The 19,439-nt window shown below is 43.3% G+C and overlaps 1 protein-coding gene across 1 annotated transcript; it reads right to left on the bottom strand.

Annotated features, from left to right (window-relative positions):
• Positions 1 to 8,973: 8,973 nt before the first annotated feature.
• On the bottom strand, positions 8,974 to 9,898 carry LOC137377242 (S-antigen protein-like; the record flags this gene model as incomplete). The annotated part of the gene is given in 2 exon segments (XM_068046783.1): positions 8,974 to 9,747; positions 9,749 to 9,898. Coding segments are annotated over 2 exon segments (924 nt in total), but the record flags the coding sequence as incomplete, so codon positions are not given.
• Between the last annotated feature and the right edge of the window lie 9,541 nt (positions 9,899 to 19,439).

Here is a 19,439-nt window from a genome sequence, read left to right as displayed (position 1 = left end):
ACCCTAAGGCTTTCTATAGGTATATCAGGAATAAAAAAATGACTAGAGTTAGATTAGGGCCAATCAAGGATAGTAGTGGGAAGTTGTGTGTGGAATCAGAGGAGATAGGGGTAGTGTTAAATGAATATATTTCGTCAGTATTTACAGAAGAGAAAGAAAATGTTGTCGAGGAGAATACTGAGATACAGACTACTAGGCTAGATGGGATTGAGGTTCACAAGGAGGAGGTGTTATCAATTTTGGAAAGCGTGAAAATAGATAAGTCCCCTGGGCCAGATGGGATTTATCCTAGGATTCTCTGGGAAGCCAGGGAGGAGATTGCAGAGCCTTTGTCCTTGATCTTTATGTCATCATTGTCGACAGGAATAGTGCCGGAAGACTGGAGGATAGCAAATGTTGTCCCCTTGTTCAAGAAGGGGAGTAGAGACAGCCCTGGTAATTATAGACCTGTGAGCCTTACTTCGGTTGTGGGTAAAATGTTGGAAAAGGTTATAAGAGATAGGATTTATAATCATCTTGAAAAGAATAAGTTCATTAGCGATAGTCAGCACGGTTTTGTGAAGGGTAGGTCGTGCCTCACAAACCTTATTGAGTTTTTTGAGAAGGTGACCAAACAGGTGGATGAGGGTAAAGCCGTGGATGTGGTGTATATGGATTTCAGTAAGGCGTTTGATAAGGTTCCCCATGGTAGGCTATTGCAGAAAATACGAAAGTATGGGATTGAAGGTGATTTAGTGCCTTGGATCAGAAATTGGCTAGCTGAAAGACGACAGAGGGTGGTGGTTGATGGCAAATGTTCATCCTGGAGTTTAGTTACTACTGGTGTACTGCAAGGATCTGTTTTGGGGCCACTGCTGTTTGTCATTTTTATAAATGACCTGGATGAGGGTGTAGAAGGGTGGGTTAGTAAATTTGCGGATGACACGAAGGTCGGTGGAGTTGTGGATAGGGCCGAAGGATGTTGTAGGTTACAGAGGGACATAGATAGGCTGCGGAGCTGGGCTGAGAGATGGCAAATGGAGTTTAATGCGGAGAAGTGTGAGGTGATTCACTTTGGAAGGAGTAACAAGAATGCAGAGTACTGGGCTAATGGGAAGATTCTTGGTAGTGTAGATGAACAGAGAGATCTTGGTGTCCAGGTACATAAATCCCTGAAAGTTGCCACCCAGGTTAATAGGGCTGTTAAGAAGGCATATGGTGTGTTAGCTTTTAGCAGTAGGGGGATCGAGTTTCGGAGCCACGAGGTCATGCTGCAGCTGTACAAAACTCTGGTGCGGCCGCACCTGGAGTATTGCGTGCAGTTCTGGTCACCGCATTATAGAAAGGATGTGGAAGCTTTGGAAAGGGTGCAGAGGAGATTTACTAGGATGTTGCCTGGTATGGAGGGAAGGTCTTACGAGGAAAGGCTGAGGGACTTGAGGTTGTTTTCGTTAGAGAGAAGGAGGAGGAGAGGTGACTTAATAGAGACATATAAGATAATCAGAGGGTTAGATAGGGTGGATAGTGAGAGTCTTTTTCCTCGGATGGTGATGGCAAACACGAGGGGACATAGCTTTAAGTTGAGGGGTGATAGATATAGGACAGATGTCAGAGGTAGTTTCTTTACTCAGAGAGTAGTAGGGGCGTGGAATGCCCTGCCTGCAACAGTAGTAGACTCGCCAACTTTAAGGGCATTTAAGTGGTCATTGGATAGACATATGGATGAAAATGGAATAGTTTAGGTCAGATGGTTTCACAGGTTGGCGCAACATCGAGGGCCGAAGGGCCTGTACTGCGCTGTAATGTTCTATGTTCTATGTTCTATCTCGGTGTGCGTCCCTGGGAACAACCCATAGAGCACAGACACCTGTGTTACAAAGCTGCTTGGGATCAATCTCAACAAAAAGCACTGCTTCTCTTTCCACCCCTGCTTTGCAAAGACACATTCCAGAAGGAGGTGGATGACGGTCTCTTCACCACCACAGCCACCTCGAGGGGCCACGTGCAGAGGCAGTGAGACTCCGGACATGTAGGAACGATCTGACGGGGAAGGCCCTTCTCCACCACCTGCTAAGCTACGTCTTGGTGCTTGTTTGAAAGTTCTGGCAATGAGATATTCAGCAAAATAGCTTTGGCAGTCTGCTCAGGGAACCATCCAACAGAATCCTCCATCTCCTTTCCCAGCAGGGCCTTGAGGACTTTATTTGCAGACCGCTGTCTGATGAACTTGTGGGCAAAGATGTTTTTCTGCACAAACATTTCCACAAAGGATAGGTGGTACGGCAAGGTCCAATTGAATGGAGCATTCCACTGCAATGTGACCAGACCCATCCTTTACAACACTGGTGACAGATAGAACCTCAGCACATAGTGACACTTGGTGTTTGAGAATGAGAGTCTACGCACAGCTTGATGCAGCCGCACACGAAGGTGACCATCAGTGTGAAGGCAATATTAGGTACATTTTTCCCCCCTTTATCCAGAGGTTTGAACATCACGTCCCTGTGGACATGGTCCATTTTCGATCTCCAGATAAAGTGGAAGATATCTCGAGTGACCGCCATGGTGTAGGAGTGGGGTATGGGTCAGACCTGCTCCACGTACAGTAACAACACTAGCACCTCGCACCTGATGACCAGCTTCTTACCCACAATGATGAGGGAACACTGCTCCCACATGACCAGTTTCTGTTTCACCTTGCCTGTTCACTCCTTCCAGATTTTGGTGCATGCCCCAGCCCCTCCGAACCATATCCCCAGCACTTTCAGGTAGTCTGACCTGAGGGTGAAGGGGACAAAGGACATGGTCTCATTTTTGACATGATTTACTTTGGCTCTCAAAGCCAGTTTAAATTGGTCGCAGAAGCTCATCAGTCAGTGAACTGACAGCGGATCTGAGCAAAGATGGCGACATTGTCCATGTACAGGGAGGCTTTGACTTCAGTGCCATCGCTGCCTGGGATTGTCACCCCTCTTATATCCACATCCTTCCTGATGGACTTGGAAAAAGGTTCGAGCTGGTGCAACAGGGAGTGAAACCTCTGTTTTCCCATTTCTGTGACACAAGTTTAAACCCACATGGGGAGGATTGGCCTTCACACAATGTTTGACACTGTCCCTCTTGCCTCAGAGGTGTCACAAGATAACAGTGCTTTTTTGATTCATTTATCCTGGGGATGTGGTCATCACTGACAAGCTCAACATTTATTACTCACCCAAATTGCCTTTGAGAAGATGACGGTGAACTGTCTTCTTGACCTGCTGCAGCCCGTGTGGTGAAGGTACATCCACAGTGCTGGAAATAGTGAGTTCCAGGATCTTCCCCCCAAATGTGCACTGATGAAGCTGCATGTTGACATTGTTATTGTGAATGAAGCTGGCCGAGCAGCAGCTCTGTACAGGCTGGTGCAATTCCAGGAAAAAGTGCCTCAAACAGACATTAAACCCCTCATTAAAATATACAAGGGGCTTTGTGGGATGGTGAATCAATGGGCCCACAGGTTTAGCAGTTGAACCAATGCCTGCACAGATTGGGCTCAGGGTGTGCCACAGCTAAATTGGTCGACTTTGAACACCTTCTGTGCCAGAATATGGGGAAAATACATTTCAATTTCTAACTCACTGTGCCCACCTCCCATTTGAAATTCATTCAAGAGACTCGAGGTAAAAGAACAGTGTGTAACAGACGGACATCAGCTCATGACTTTGGTGCTGGTTTGAATTGTTTCTCCTGGAACCAAATGAATACCATTAAACACTTTACCACAGCAAGGTTCCTTGGGCAGGGATTACAACCTGGGTCTAGGAGTTGCAATTCAGGTATTGAAATCATTTTGACGGCCAATCCCTCTTGTATTACACTCAGTCCAAGGCCCCCAAAGTCTATTAAATGGTGCAATTTTAAAGTGGGTGCAGGAACAGGGAGGCTGCTGGGAGTTGTGGTTTATGTCCACAAATCAGAAGAAGTTGAGATGATTGTTAAAAACTGTATCTTAGGAAGGATGTCAAGACCTCACAGAGAATGCAGAAGGGCTTTGGAGAAAAGGTACCAGGTATGCTGGACTTCAGTTATGTGAAGCCAGTGGAGAAACTTGGCTTATCCTCCTTCGAGCAGAGAAGGTTAAAGGGAGATTTCATTAGAGATTCAAAATCATGAAAGGCTTTGAAACGATGACATGAAGAACATTCTGTTGGAACCCAAATTGAAGAGGTGAAAGGGCAACACACTGAGACACACAGTCAGACATGGAGTGAATTAGAACTCAGTAACCAGAGATAATGGTCCAGCTTTAACACAATGTGGTGTCCAGTTAGGAGATTCCTGAATTTCAATCCAGGACCCGATGTTAACTCTGTGTAAGTGAATGGATTTTGAGTGAGTTAAAATTGGGCCAGGGGTGAAAGGTGAAAGGAAATTGTCGATAGAGTCTGACCCCCGTGTCCTCAGAGAGGTGTGTTGAATGGAGGTCCTGGAGTTGATCCACAATGTCTAATGCATTGTGACAACTAATACTTCAGTACTCCTTCTACTGCAGTTATCACAGAAAGACCCCAGTATGTATGGAAATTGCATCCTAATATCTGGATTTCAAATCGTTCCCAAATGTAGGACACTGGTGTCCAACCTGAAAGGTACAGAGTGGGAGTAAAATTGTTAATACTTTGCACAATTCTTATCTCGATTCATTATTGAGTTCTGTGTAATGATATCAGTTTTTTTTGTCAAAGCTTCTTTGTTCTTACATCACTTGGAACTTGATGATAGAAATGTGATTCTGTCACAAAGAGCCAGTGAAGATATGCAAATGTTCCCTTGTGATGGGTGAGTCAATACAATATCACAGTCGCATTGCACTCTCTAACTTACACCTGAGTGCTTCAATTCAGCTCAGTTTATTTCTGAGGCTCCCCTTCCCTGCCCCTTCACCCCTGAACCTAAAGCTGCTGCCTGGGACACTGTGCTACATCTGATATCACTCCTGAGGGAGTCACTATCCAGGAGGAAGACCAGGCTTTTATAATTGACCATCTATTTCACTCGTGAAACCCAAGCTCGATCGGTAAATTGACTTCATTTGCAGTGATTCCCATATTTTAGAGGACAGTGCTGAGCACATTTAGACTCACCATCATCCCTGCCCTTGATCTGTACTAAGAACAGGGTCTAACTGCCTGCCACACCATGACTACTTGGAACACTTACCCACACCTGGTATCAAGACATTGCCTGATACCTGAATTCAGACTGTGTCCAGTCTCATTGGCATGGAAAGCAATCAGTGACCGTAAGGTGAATATTCTGATCCCTTTCGGAATAAAGTTGGTGGATCTGAAATTACATCCTCCCGGCCTCTGCTCTCTTCTGGCCTCATTGCTTTTTTCTTTTGTCCTATTTTGGTTCACGCTGAATTAAGCTTGAATTTTGTTATTTCTCTATATTCTAATGCTGTTATTTTCTCACTTTGTGTTTTCTGAAACTCTGTTAATCTTCCGCCTTCCACTGAATACTAACTGAATCTTGTTTGACTTTTTTCTGTTATTTTCTATTGCTTTTACACAACCATCCCGTCTGGGTATAAAAATCATAACCTTTCATATTTTAATGTATTATTGTAAATCCCATTGAAAGATACATGATCAGTAGTGACCAACTAGTTTTCAGTTTTTAGGGGCAAGTGTTACTGCCTGGTAACCCAAAAACCCAGGATACTGCTCTGGGACATGGGTTTGAAACCCATCCCATCAGAAGGTGGATTTTGAATTCAATTAATAAATCAGGAATTTAAAAAAAGCTAGTCTAATGATGACTATGAAACTATTGTCAATTGGTCTAAAAACTCATCTGGTTCACTAATGTCCTTTAGGGAAAGAAATCTATTGTCCTTACCTGGACTGGCCAACATGTGCCTCCAGACATGCTTCCATGCTCTCTGAAATGGCCTAGCAAGCCATTCAGTTGTATATAATTGCTTTGAATGAAACTAGACAGACCACCTAGGCACTGGAAAAGACAACGGCAGACCCAGCCCTGTCGTCCCTGCAAAGTCCTCTTTACTAACATCTGGGGGCTTGTGCAAGAGTTGGGAGAGCTGTCCCACAGACTAGTCAAGCAACAGCTTGACTCACGGAATCATACCTGACAGACAATGTCCCAGACACTGCCACCACCATCCCCGGGTATGTCCTGTCCCACTGGCAGGGGAGAGGTGGTGATACAGTGGTATGCAGTCTGGATGGAGTTGCCCTGGGAGTCCTCAATGGTGACTCTGGACCCCATTAAGTCTCATGGCATCAGGTCAAACATGGGCAAGGTAGCCTCCTGCTGATTACCACCTACTGCCCTCCCTTAGCTGATGAGTCAGTACTCCTCCATGTTGAACACCACTTGGAGGAAGCACTGAGGGTGGCAAGGGCACAGAATGTACTCTGGGTGGGGGACTTCAATGTCCATCACCAAGAGTGGCGCAATAGCACCACTGCTGCCCGAGCTAGTCGAGTCCTAAAGGATGTAACTGCTGGACTGGGCCTGTGGTAGGTGGTGAGGGAAGCAACAAGAGGAAAAACATACTTGACCTCATCCTCACTAATCCGCTTGCTGCAGATGTGTCTGTCCATGACAGTATTGGAAGTAGTGATCACTGCACAGTCCTTGTGGAGACCGAGTCCCACCTTCACATTGAGGACACCCTCCATTGTGTTGTGTGGCACTATCACTGTGGTAAATGGGAGAGAATTCGAACAGATCTAGCAATGCAAAACTGACATCCATGAGGCACTGTGGGTCATCAGCAGCAGCAGAACTGCAGTCAACCACAATCTGTAACCTCAAGGCCCGGCATATCCCCCACTCTACCATTAGCGTCCAGCCAGGAGAGCAACCCTGGTTCAATGAAGAGTGCAGGAGGGCATGCCAGGAGCAGCTCCAGACATACCTCGAAATGAGGTGTCAACCTGGTGAAGCTACAACACAGGACTATCTGCATGCCAAACTGCGTAAGCAGAATGCAATAGGCAGAGCTAAGCGATCCCATAACCAACGGATCAGATCTAAGCTCTGCAGTCCTGCCGCATCCAGCCGTGAATGTTGGTGGACAATTAAACAACTAACTGGAGGATGTGGCTCCACAAATATCCCCATCCTCAATGATGGGGGAGCCCAGCACATCAGTGCGAAAGATAAGGCTGAAACGTTTGCAACAATCTTCAGCCAGTAGTGCTGAGTTGATGATCCATCTCGGCCTCCTCCTGAAGACCCCAGCATCACAGATGCCAGACTTCAGCCAATTCGATTCACTCTGTGTGATATCAAGAAACGATTGAAGGCACTGGATACGGCAAAGACTGTGGACCCTGACAATATTCTGGCAATAGTACTGAAGACCTGTGCTCCAGAACTTGCTGCGCCCCTAGCCAAGCTGTTCCTGTACAGCTACAACACTGGCATCTACCCTGCAATGTGGAAAATTGCCCAGGTATGTCCTGTACACACAAAGCAGGACAAGTCCAACCCGGCCAATTACAGCCCCATCAGTCTACTCTCAATCATCAGTAAAGTGATGGAAGGTGTCATCGACTGTGCCATCAAGTAGGACTTGCTTAGCAATAACCTGCTCAGTTTGGACTCTGCCATGGCCACTGAGCTCCTGACCTCATTACAGCCATGGTGCAAACATCGACAAAGGAGCTGAACTCAAGGGTTGGGGTGACAGTGACTGCCCTTGACATCAAGGCAGCATTAGGCCGAGTATGGCATCAAGGAACCCTCGCAAAACTGAGGTCAATGGGAATCAGGGGGGGAACCCTCCGCTGGCTGGAGTCATACCTAGCGCAAAGGAAGATGGTTGTGGTTGTTGGAGGTCAATCATGGCTCAAGGACATCACTGCAGGAGTTCCTCAGGGTAGTGTCCTAGGTCCAACCATCTTCAGCTGCTTCATCAATGACCTTCCTTCAATCATAAGGTCAGAAGTGGGAATGTTCGCTGATGATTGCATAATGTTCAGCACCATTCGTGACTCCTCAGATATTGAAGCAGTCCGTGTAGAAATGCAGCAAGACTTGGACAATATCCAGGCTTGGGGTGATAAGTGGCAAGTAACATTCATGCCACACAAGTTCCCGGCAATGACCATCGACAACAAGAGAGAATCTGACTATCTCCTCTTGACATTCAATGGCATTACGATCGCTGAATCCCCCACTATGAACATCCTGGAGGTTACCATTGACCAGAAACTGAGCTGGAATAGCCATATAAATACTGTGGTTACAAGAGAAGGTCAGAGGCTAGGAATCCTGTGGCGACTAACTCACATCCTGACTCCTCAAAGCCTGTCCACCATCTACAAGGCACAAGTCAGGAGTGTGGTGGAATACTGTCCACTTGCCTGAATGGGTGCAGCTCCAACAACACTCAAGAAGCTTGACACCATCCAGGACAAAGCAGCCCGCTTGATTGGCACCCCATCCACAAACATTCACTCCTTCCACCACCGACGCACAGTGGCAGCAGTGTGTACCATCTACAAGATGCACTGCAGCAATGCACCAAGGCTCCTTAGACAGCACCTTTCAAACCCGCGACCTCTGTCAACTGGAAGGACAAGGGCAGCAAATGCATAGGAACACCACCACCTGCAAATTCCCCTTCAAGTCACACACCATTCTGACTTGGAACTATATCACCGTTCCTTCACTGTCGCTGGGTCAAAATCCTGGAACTCCCTTCCTAACAGCACTGTGGGTCTATCTACCCCACATGGACTGCAGCAGTTCAAGAAGGCAGCTGACCACCACCTTCTCAAGGGCAATTCGGGATGGGCAATAAATGCTGGCCTAGCCAGCGATGCCCACATCCCAAGAACGAATTTTAAAAAAATTACCTTTGCATTGAAGACTTTCTGCTTTTATTGGGGGGTTTAAGCCCACGGGTTATTAGGGTTTTATTCCCTGGGTTATTGGGGATTTGATCCATGGGTAATTGAGGGATTTATCCTTTTAGTTATTGGGGTATCTATGCCCTGGGTTATTGGGGGATCTATCCCCTGGGTTATTGGGGGATCTATCCCCTGGGCTATTGGGGTTTTTATCCCCTGGGTTAGTGGGGGATCTATCCCCTGGGCTATTGGTGGTTTTATTCCCTGGGTTATTGGGGGATCTATCCACTGGACTATTGGGGGTTCTATTCCCTGGGTTATTGGGGTATCTATCCCCTAAACTATTGGGGGTTTTATTCCCTGGGTTATTGGGGTATCTATTCCCTGGACTATTGGGGGTTTTATTCCCTGGGTTATTGGGGTATCTATCCCCTGGACTATTGGGGGTTTTATTCCTTAGGTTATTGGGGTATCTATCCCCTGGACTATTGGGGGTTTTATCCCCTGGGTTATTGGGTGATCTCTCCCCTGGGCTCTTGGGGGTTTTATTCCCTGGGTTAGTGGGGGATCTTTCCAATGGGTTATTGGGGGATCTATCCCCTGGGTTATTGGGGGATCTATCCCCTGGGCTGTTGGGGGTTTTATTCCCTGGGGTATTTGGGTAGCTATCCCCTGGACTATTGGGGGTTTTATTCCCTAGGTTATTGGGGGATCTATCCCCTGGACTATTGGGGGTTTTATCCCCTGGGTTATTGGGGTATCTATCCCCTGGACTATTAGGGGTTTTATTCCCTGGGTTATTGGGGTATCTATCCCCTGGACTATTGGGGGTTTTATTCCCTAGGTTATTGGGGGATCTATCCCCTGGACTATTGGGGGTTTTATTCCCTGGGGTTATTGGGGTATCTATCCCCTGGACTATTAGGGATTTTATTCCCTGGGTTATTGGGGTATCTATCCCCTGGACTATTGGGGGTTTTATCCCCTGGGTTATTGGGGGATCTATCCCCTGGGCTATTGGGGGTTTTATTCCCTGGGTTATTGGGGTTTTATTCCTTGGGTTATTGGGGTTTTATTCCCTGGGGTTATTGGCCATTTTATTTGCTGTGTTATTGAGGTTCATCTCTGGGTTATCGGGGGTTTGATATTCTGGGCTATCGGGGGTTTATACACAGGGTTATCGGTGTGTTTGATACTCTGGGTTATCGGGGATTTTATCTCTGGGCTATTCGGGGTTTTATCCTCATTTGTTATTTTGGGTATTTCCTTTTGGGTTATTGGGGTTTTATTCCCTGGGGTTATTGGGGTTTTATTCCCTGGGGTTATTGGGGTTTTATTCCCGGGGTTATTGGGGTTTCATTCAATGGGGTTTTATTCCCAGGGGTTATTTAAGTTTTATTCACTGGGTTATTGAGGTTTTACTCATTGGGGTTAATGGGGTTTTATTCCCTGGAGTTATTGGGGTTTTATTCCCTGGGGTTATTGGGGTTTTATTCCCGGGGTTATTGGGGTTTCATTCACTGGGGTTCTTGGGGTTTTATTCACTGGGGTTTTATTCCCTGGGGTTATTGCGGTTTTATTCACTGGGGTTATTGGAGTTTTATTCCCTGGGGTTATTGGGGTTTTATTCACTGGGGTTATTGGAGTTTTATTCCCTGGGTTATTGGGGTTTTATTCACTGGGGTTATTACAGTTTAATTCCCTGGGGTTATTGGGGTTTTATTCACTGGGATTATTGGAGTTTTATTCCCTGGGTTATTGGGGTTTTATTCACTGGGGTTATTGGAGTTTTATTCCCTGGGTTATTGGGGTTTTATTCACTGGGGTTATTGGAGTTTTAATCCCTGGGTTATTGGGGTTTTATTCCCTGGGTTATTGGGGTTTCATTCCCTGGCGTTTTTGGCCATTTTAGCTGCTGGGTTATTGGGTTTTTATCTCTGGGTAATTGGGGCGGTGATACTCTGGGTTATTGGGGATTTGATATTTAGGGCTATCAGGGGTTTGATAATCTGGGATATCGGGGGTTTGATATTCTGGGTAGTTGGGGGTTTGATATTCTGGGTTATTGGAGGTTTGATATTCTGGGTTAATGAGGGTTTGATATTCTGGGCAATACGGGGTTTGATATTCTGGGTTATTGGAGGTTTGATATTCTGGGTTATTGAGGGTTTGATATTCTGGGTTATCGGGGGTTTGATATTCTGGGTTATTGGGGATTTGATATTCTGGGTTATAGGGATTTGATATTCTGGGTTATAGGGGATTTGATATTCTGGGTTATAGGGGTTTGATATTCTGGGTTATAGGGGTTTGATATTCTGGGTTATTGGGGATTTGATATTCTGGGTTATAGGGGTTTGATATTCTGGGTTATAGGGGTTTGATATTCTGGGTTATAGGGGTTTGATATTCTGGGTTATCAGGGGTTTGATATTCTGGGTTATAGGGGGTTTGATATTCAGGTTATTGGGGATTTGATATTCTGGGTTATCAGGGGTTTGATATTCTGGGTTATCAGGGGTTTGATATTCTGGGTTATAGGGGATTTGATATTCTGGGTTATCAGGGGTTTGATATTCAGGTTATAGGGGTTTGATATTCTGGGTTATCAGGGGTTTGATATTCTGGGTTATAGGGGTTTGATATTCTGGGTTATCAGGGGTTTGATATTCTGGGTTATCAGGGGTTTGATATTCTGGGTTATAGGGGTTTGATATTCTGGGTTATCAGGGGTTTGATATTCTGGGTTATAGGGGTTTGATATTCTGGGTTATCAGGGATCTGATATTCTGGGTTATCAGGGGTTTGATATTCTGGGTTATCAGGGGTTTGATATTCTGGGTTATAGGGGTTTGATATTCTGGGTTATAGGGGTTTGATATTCTGGGTTATCAGGGATCTGATATTCTGGGTTATCAGGGGTTTGATATTCTGGGTTATCAGGGGTTTGATATTCTGGGTTATAGGGGTTTGATATTCTGGGTTATAGGGGTTTGATATTCTGGGTTATCAGGGGTTTGATATTCTGGGTTATAGGGGTTTGATATTCTGGGTTATAGGGGGTTTGATATTCTGGGTTATCAGGGGTTTGATATTCTGGGTTATAGGGGTTTGATATTCTGGGTTATAGGGGTTTGATATTCTGGGTTATAGGGGTTTGATATTCTGGGTTATCAGGGATCTGATATTCTGGGTTATCAGGGGTTTGATATTCTGGGTTATCAGGGGTTTGATATTCTGGGTTATTGGGGGTTTGATATTCTGCGGTATCTGTTTCTTTGATATTCTGGGTTCTCGGGGGTTTGATATTCAGGGTTATCAGGGGTTTGATATTCTGGGTTATTGGGGGTTTGATATTCTGCGTTATCTGTTTCTTTGATATTCTGGGTTATCGGGGGTTTGATATTCAGGTTATTGGGGATTTGATATTATGGGTTATCGGGGGTTTGATATTCAGGGTTATCAGGGGTTTGATATTCTGGGTTATAGGGGGTTTGATATTCTGGGTGATCAGGGGTTTGATATTCAGGTTATTGGGGGTTTGATATTCAGGGTTATCAGGGGTTTGATATTCAGGTTATTGGGGATTTGATATTCTGGGTTATCAGGGGTTTGATATTCTGGGTGATCAGGGGTTTGATATTCAGGTTATTGGGGATTTGATATTCTGGGTTATCAGGGGTTTGATATTCTGGGTGATCAGGGGTTTGATATTCAGGTTATTGGGGATTTGATATTCTGGGTTATCAGGGGTTTGATATTCTGGGTGATCAGGGGTTTGATATTCAGGTTATTGGGGATTTGATATTCTGGGTTATCAGGGGTTTGATATTCTGGGTTGTCAGGGGTTTGATATTCTGGGTTATCAGGGGTTTGATATTATGGGTTATCAGGGATTTGATATTCTGGGTGATCAGGGGTTTGATATTCTGGGTTATCAGGGGTTTGATATTATGGGTTATCAGGGATTTGATATTCTGGGTGATCAGGGGTTTGATATTCAGGTTATTGGGGATTTGATATTCTGGGTTATCAGGGGTTTGATATTCTGGGTTAAAGGGATTTGAAATTCTGGGTTGTCAGGGGTTTGATATTCTGGGTTCTCAGGGATTTGATATTCTGGGTTATCAGGGATTTGATATTCTGGGTTATAGGGGTTTGATATTCTGGGTTCTCAGGGATTTGATATTCTGGATTATAGGGGTTTGATATTCTGGGTTATAGGGTTTTGATATTCTGGGTTATAGGGATTTGATATTCTGGGTTATAGGGGTTTGATATTCTGGGTTCTCAGGGATTTGATATTCTGGATTATAGGGGTTTGATATTCTGGATTATAGGGGTTTGATATTCTGGGTTATAGGGTTTTGATATTCTGGGTTATCAGGGGTTTGATATTCTGGGTTATAGGGATTTGATATTCTGGGTTATAGGGGTTTGATATTCTGGGTTCTCAGGGATTTGATATTCTGGATTATAGGGGTTTGATATTCTGGATTATAGGGGTTTGATATTCTGGGTTATAGGGGTTTGATATTCTGGGTTATAGGGTTTTGATATTCTGGGTTATCAGGGGTTTGATATTCTGGGTTATAGGGGTTTTATATTCTGGGTTATAGGGTTTTGATATTCTGGGTTATACGGGTTTGATATTCTGGGTCATAGGGTTTTGATATTCTGGGTTATAGGGGTTTGATATTCTGGGTTATAGGGTTTTGATATTCTGGGTTATCAGGGATCTGATATTGTGGTTTATAGGGGTTTGATATTCTGGGTTATCAGGGGTTTGATATTCTGGGTTATAGGGGTTTGATATTCTGGGTTTTCGGGGGTTTGATATTCAGGTTATTGTGGTTTTGATATTCTGGGTTATCAGGGGTTTGATATTCTGGGTTATTGGGGGTTTGATCCCCTGGGTTATTGGGGGTTTGATCCCCTGGGTTATTGGGGGTTTGATGCCCTGGGTTATTGGGAGTTTGATATTCTGCGTTATCTGTTTCTTTGATATTCTGGGTTATCAGGGGTTTGATATTCAGGTTATTGGGGATTTGATATTCTGGGTTATCGGGTGTTTGATATTCAGGTTATTGGGGATTTGATATTCTGGGTTACAGGGGTTTGATATTCAGTTTATTGGGGATTTGATATTCTGGGTTATCGGGTGTTTGATATTCAGGTTATTGGGGATTTGATATTCTGGGTTATAGGGGTTTGATATTCTGGGTTATCAGGGGTTTGATATTCTGGGTTATAGGGGGTTTGATATTCTGGGTTATAGGGGTTTGATATTCTGGGTTATCAGGGGTTTGATATTCTGGGTTATTGGGGGTTTGATCCCCTGGGTTATTGGGGGTTTGATCCCCTGGGTTATTGGGGGTTTGATGCCCTGGGTTATTGGGAGTTTGATATTCTGCGTTATCTGTTTCTTTGATATTCTGGGTTATCAGGGGTTTGATATTCAGGTTATTGGGGATTTGATATTCTTGGTGATCAGGGGTTTGATATTCAGGTTATTGTGGATTTGATATTCTGGGTTATCGGGTGTTTGATATTCAGGTTATAGGGGGTTTGATATTCTGGGTTATCAGGGGTTTGATATTCAGTTATAGGGGGTTTGATATTCTGGGTTATAGGGGTTTGATATTCTGGGTTATCAGGGATTTGATATTCTGGGTTATAGGGGTTTGATATTCTGGGTTATCAGGGATTTGATATTCTGGGTTATCAGGGATTTGATATTCTGGGTTATTGGGGGTTTGTTATTCTGCGTTATCTGTTTCTTTGATATTCTGGGTTATTGGGGGTTTGTTATTCTGCGTTATCTGTTTCTTTGATATTCTGGGTTATAGGGGTTTGATATTCAGGTTATTGGGGATTTGATATTCTGGGTTATCAGGGGTTTGATATTCAGGTTATTGGGGGTTTGATATTCTGGGTTATAGGGGTTTGATATTCTGGGTTATCAGGGATTTGATATTCTGGGTTATCAGGGGTTTGATATTCTGGGTTATAGGGGTTTGATATTCTGGGTTACAGGGATTTGATATTCTGGGTTATCAGGGGTTTGATATTTTGGGTTATAGGGGTTTGATATTCTGGGTTATCAGGGATTTGATATTCTGGGTTATCAGGGGTTTGATATTCTGGGTTATCAGGGGTTTGATATTCTGGGTTATTGGGGGTTTGTTATTCTGCGTTATCTGTTTCTTTGATATTCTGGGTTATCAGGGGTTTGATCTTCAGGTTATTGTGTATTTGAGATTATGGGTTATCGGGGGTTTGATATTCAGTGTTATCAGGGGTTTGATATTCTGGGTTATAGGGGGTTTGATATTATGGGTTATCAGGGGTTTGATATTCTGGGTTATAGGGGGTTTGATATTATGGGTTATCGGGGGTTTGATATTCAGGGTTATCAGGGGTTTGATATTCTGGGTTATCAGGGATTTGATATTCTGGGTTATCGGGGGTTTGATATTATGGGTTATCGGGGGTTTGATATTCAGGGTTATCAGGGGTTTGATATTCTGGGTTATCGGGGGTTTGATATTATGGGTTATCAGGGGTTTGATATTCAGGTTATTGGGGATTTGATATTCCGGGTTATAGGGGTTTGATATTCTGGGTTATAAGGGATTTGAAATTCTGGGTTATCAGGGGTTTGATATTCAGGTTATTGGGGATTTGATATTCTGGGTTATCAGGGATTTGATATTCTGGGTTATAGGGGTTTGATATTCAGGTTATTGGGGATTTGATATTCAGGGTTATCAGGGATTTGATATTCTGGGTTATCAGGGGTTTGATATTCAGGTTATTGGGGATTTGATATTCTGGGTTATCAGGGATTTGATATTCTGGGTTATAAGGGATTTGAAATTCTGGGTTATCAGGGGTTTGATATTCTGGGTTATCAGGGGTTTGATATTCAGGTTATTGGGGATTTGATAATCTTGGTTATCGGGGGTTTGATATTCTGGGTTATCAGGGGTTTGATATTCAGGTTATTGGGGATTTGATATTCAGGGTTATCAGGGGTTTGATATTCAGGGTTATAGGGGGTTTGATATTCTGGGTTATCAGGGGTTTGATATTCTGGGTTATCAGGGGTTTGATATTCTGGGTTATAAGGGATTTGATATTCAGGTTATTGGGGATTTGATATTCTGGGTTATAGGGGTTTTAATATTATTGGTGATCAGGGGTTTGATATTCAGGTTATTGGGGATTTGATATTCTGGGTGATCAGGGGTTTGATATTCAGGTTATTGGGGATTTGATATTCTGGGTGATCAGGGGTTTGATATTCAGGTTATTGGGGATTTGATATTCTGGGTTATCAGGGGTTTGATATTCTGGGTTATCAGGGGTTTGATATTCTGGGTTATAAGGGATTTGAAATTCTGGGTTATCAGGGGTTTGATATTCTGGGTTCTCAGGGATTTGATATTCTGGGTTATCAGGGATTTGATATTCTGGGTTATAGGGGTTTGATATTTTGGGTTCTCAGGGATTTGATATTCTGGATTATAGGGGTTTGATATTCTGGGTTATAGGGTTTTGATATTCTGGGTTATAGGGATTTGATATTCTGGGTTATCAGGGGTTTGATATTCAGGTTATTGGGGGTTTGATATTCTGGATTATAGGGGTTTGATATTCTGGGTTATAGGGTTTTGATATTCTGGGTTCTCAGGGATTTGATATTCTGGATTATAGGGGTTTGATATTCTGGGTTATAGGGTTTTGATATTCTGGGTTATAGGGATTTGATATTCTGGGTTATCAGGGGTTTGATATTCAGGTTATTGGGGGTTTGATATTCTGGATTATAGGGGTTTGATATTCTGGGTTATAGGGTTTTGATATTCTGGGTTATAGGGGTTTGATATTCTGGGTTATAGGGGTTTGATATTCTGGGTTATCAGGGGTTTGATATTCTGGGTTATAGGGGTTTGATATTCTGGGTTATAGGGGTTTGATATTCTGGGTTATAGGGGTTTGATATTCTGGGTTATCAGGGATCTGATATTCTGGGTTATCAGGGGTTTGATATTCTGGGTTATCAGGGGTTTGATATTCTGGGTTATAGGGGTTTGATATTCTGGGTTATCAGGGGTTTGATATTCTGGGTTATAGGGGTTTGATATTCTGGGTTATAGGGGGTTTGATATTCTGGGTTATCAGGGGTTTGATATTCTGGGTTATAGGGGTTTGATATTCTGGGTTATAGGGGTTTGATATTCTGGGTTATCAGGGATCTGATATTCTGGGTTATCAGGGGTTTGATATTCTGGGTTATCAGGGGTTTGATATTCTGGGTTATTGGGGGTTTGATAATCTTGGTTATCGGGGGTTTGATATTCTGGGTTATCAGGGGTTTGATATTCAGGTTATTGGGGATTTGATATTCAGGGTTATCAGGGGTTTGATATTCAGGGTTATAGGGGGTTTGATATTCTGGGTTATCAGGGGTTTGATATTCTGGGTTATCAGGGGTTTGATATTCTGGGTTATAAGGGATTTGATATTCAGGTTATTGGGGATTTGATATTCTGGGTTATAGGGGTTTTAATATTATTGGTGATCAGGGGTTTGATATTCAGGTTATTGGGGATTTGATATTCTGGGTGATCAGGGGTTTGATATTCAGGTTATTGGGGATTTGATATTCTGGGTGATCAGGGGTTTGATATTCAGGTTATTGGGGATTTGATATTCTGGGTTATCAGGGGTTTGATATTCTGGGTTATCAGGGGTTTGATATTCTGGGTTATAAGGGATTTGAAATTCTGGGTTATCAGGGGTTTGATATTCTGGGTTCTCAGGGATTTGATATTCTGGGTTATCAGGGATTTGATATTCTGGGTTATAGGGGTTTGATATTCTGGGTTCTCAGGGATTTGATATTCTGGATTATAGGGGTTTGATATTCTGGGTTATAGGGTTTTGATATTCTGGGTTATAGGGATTTGATATTCTGGGTTATCAGGGGTTTGATATTCAGGTTATTGGGGGTTTGATATTCTGGATTATAGGGGTTTGATATTCTGGGTTATAGGGTTTTGATATTCTGGGTTCTCAGGGATTTGATATTCTGGATTATAGGGGTTTGATATTCTGGGTTATAGAGTTTTGATATTCTGGGTTATAGGGATTTGATATTCTGGGTTATCAGGGGTTTGATATTCAGGTTATTGGGGGTTTGATATTCTGGATTATAGGGGTTTGATATTCTGGGTTATAGGGTTTTGATATTCTGGGTTATAGGGGTTTGATATTCTGGGTTATAGGGGTTTGATATTCTGGGTTATCAGGGGTTTGATATTCTGGGTTATAGGGGTTTGATATTCTGGGTTATAGGGGTTTGATATTCTGGGTTATAGGGGTTTGATATTCTGGGTTATCAGGGATCTGATATTCTGGGTTATCAGGGGTTTGATATTCTGGGTTATCAGGGGTTTGATATTCTGGGTTATAGGGGTTTGATATTCTGGGTTATCAGGGGTTTGATATTCTGGGTTATAGGGGTTTGATATTCTGGGTTATAGGGGGTTTGATATTCTGGGTTATCAGGGGTTTGATATTCTGGGTTATAGGGGTTTGATATTCTGGGTTATAGGGGTTTGATATTCTGGGTTATCAGGGATCTGATATTCTGGGTTATCAGGGGTTTGATATTCTGGGTTATCAGGGGTTTGATATTCTGGGTTATTGGGGGTTTGATATTCTGCGGTATCTGTTTCTTTGATATTCTGGGTTCTCGGGGGTTTGATATTCAGGGTTATCAGGGGTTTGATATTCTGGGTTATTGGGGGTTTGATATTCTGCGTTATCTGTTTCTTTGATATTCTGGGTTATCAGGGGTTTGATATTCAGGTTATTGGGGATTTGATATTCAGGGTTATCAGGGGTTTGATATTCAGGGTTATCAGGGGTTTGATATTCTGGGTTATAGGGGGTTTGATATTCTGGGTGATCAGGGGTTTGATATTCAGGTTATTGGGGATTTGATATTCTGGGTTATCGGGGTTTGATATTCTGGGTTATCAGGGGTTTGATATTCTGGGTTATAGGGGGTTTGATATTCTGGGTTATCAGGGGTTTGATATTCTGGGTGATCAGGGGTTTGATATTCAGGTTATTGGGGATTTGATATTCTGGGTTATCAGGGGTTTGATATTCAGGTTATTGGGGATTTGATATTCTGGGTTATCAGGGGTTTGATATTCAGGTTATTGGGGATTTGATATTCTGGGTTATCAGGGGTTTGATATTCTGGGTTATAAGGGATTTGAAATTCTGGGTTATAGGGGTTTGATATTCTGGGTTATAAGGGATTTGAAATTCTGGGTTGTCAGGGGTTTGATATTCAGGTTATTGGGGATTTGATATTCTGGGTTATCAGGGGTTTGATATTCTGGGTTATAAGGGATTTGAAATTCTGGGTTATAGGGGTTTGATATTCTGGGTTATAAGGGATTTGAAATTCTGGGTTGTCAGGGGTTTGATATTCTGGGTTCTCAGGGATTTGATATTCTGGGTTATCAGGGATTTGATATTCTGGGTTATAGGGGTTTGATATTC

This window comes from Heterodontus francisci, chromosome 14, assembly GCF_036365525.1.
Source record: "Heterodontus francisci isolate sHetFra1 chromosome 14, sHetFra1.hap1, whole genome shotgun sequence".
Lineage (NCBI taxonomy): Eukaryota > Metazoa > Chordata > Chondrichthyes > Heterodontiformes > Heterodontidae > Heterodontus > Heterodontus francisci.
This window is presented reverse-complemented; position numbering and strand designations above follow the sequence as displayed.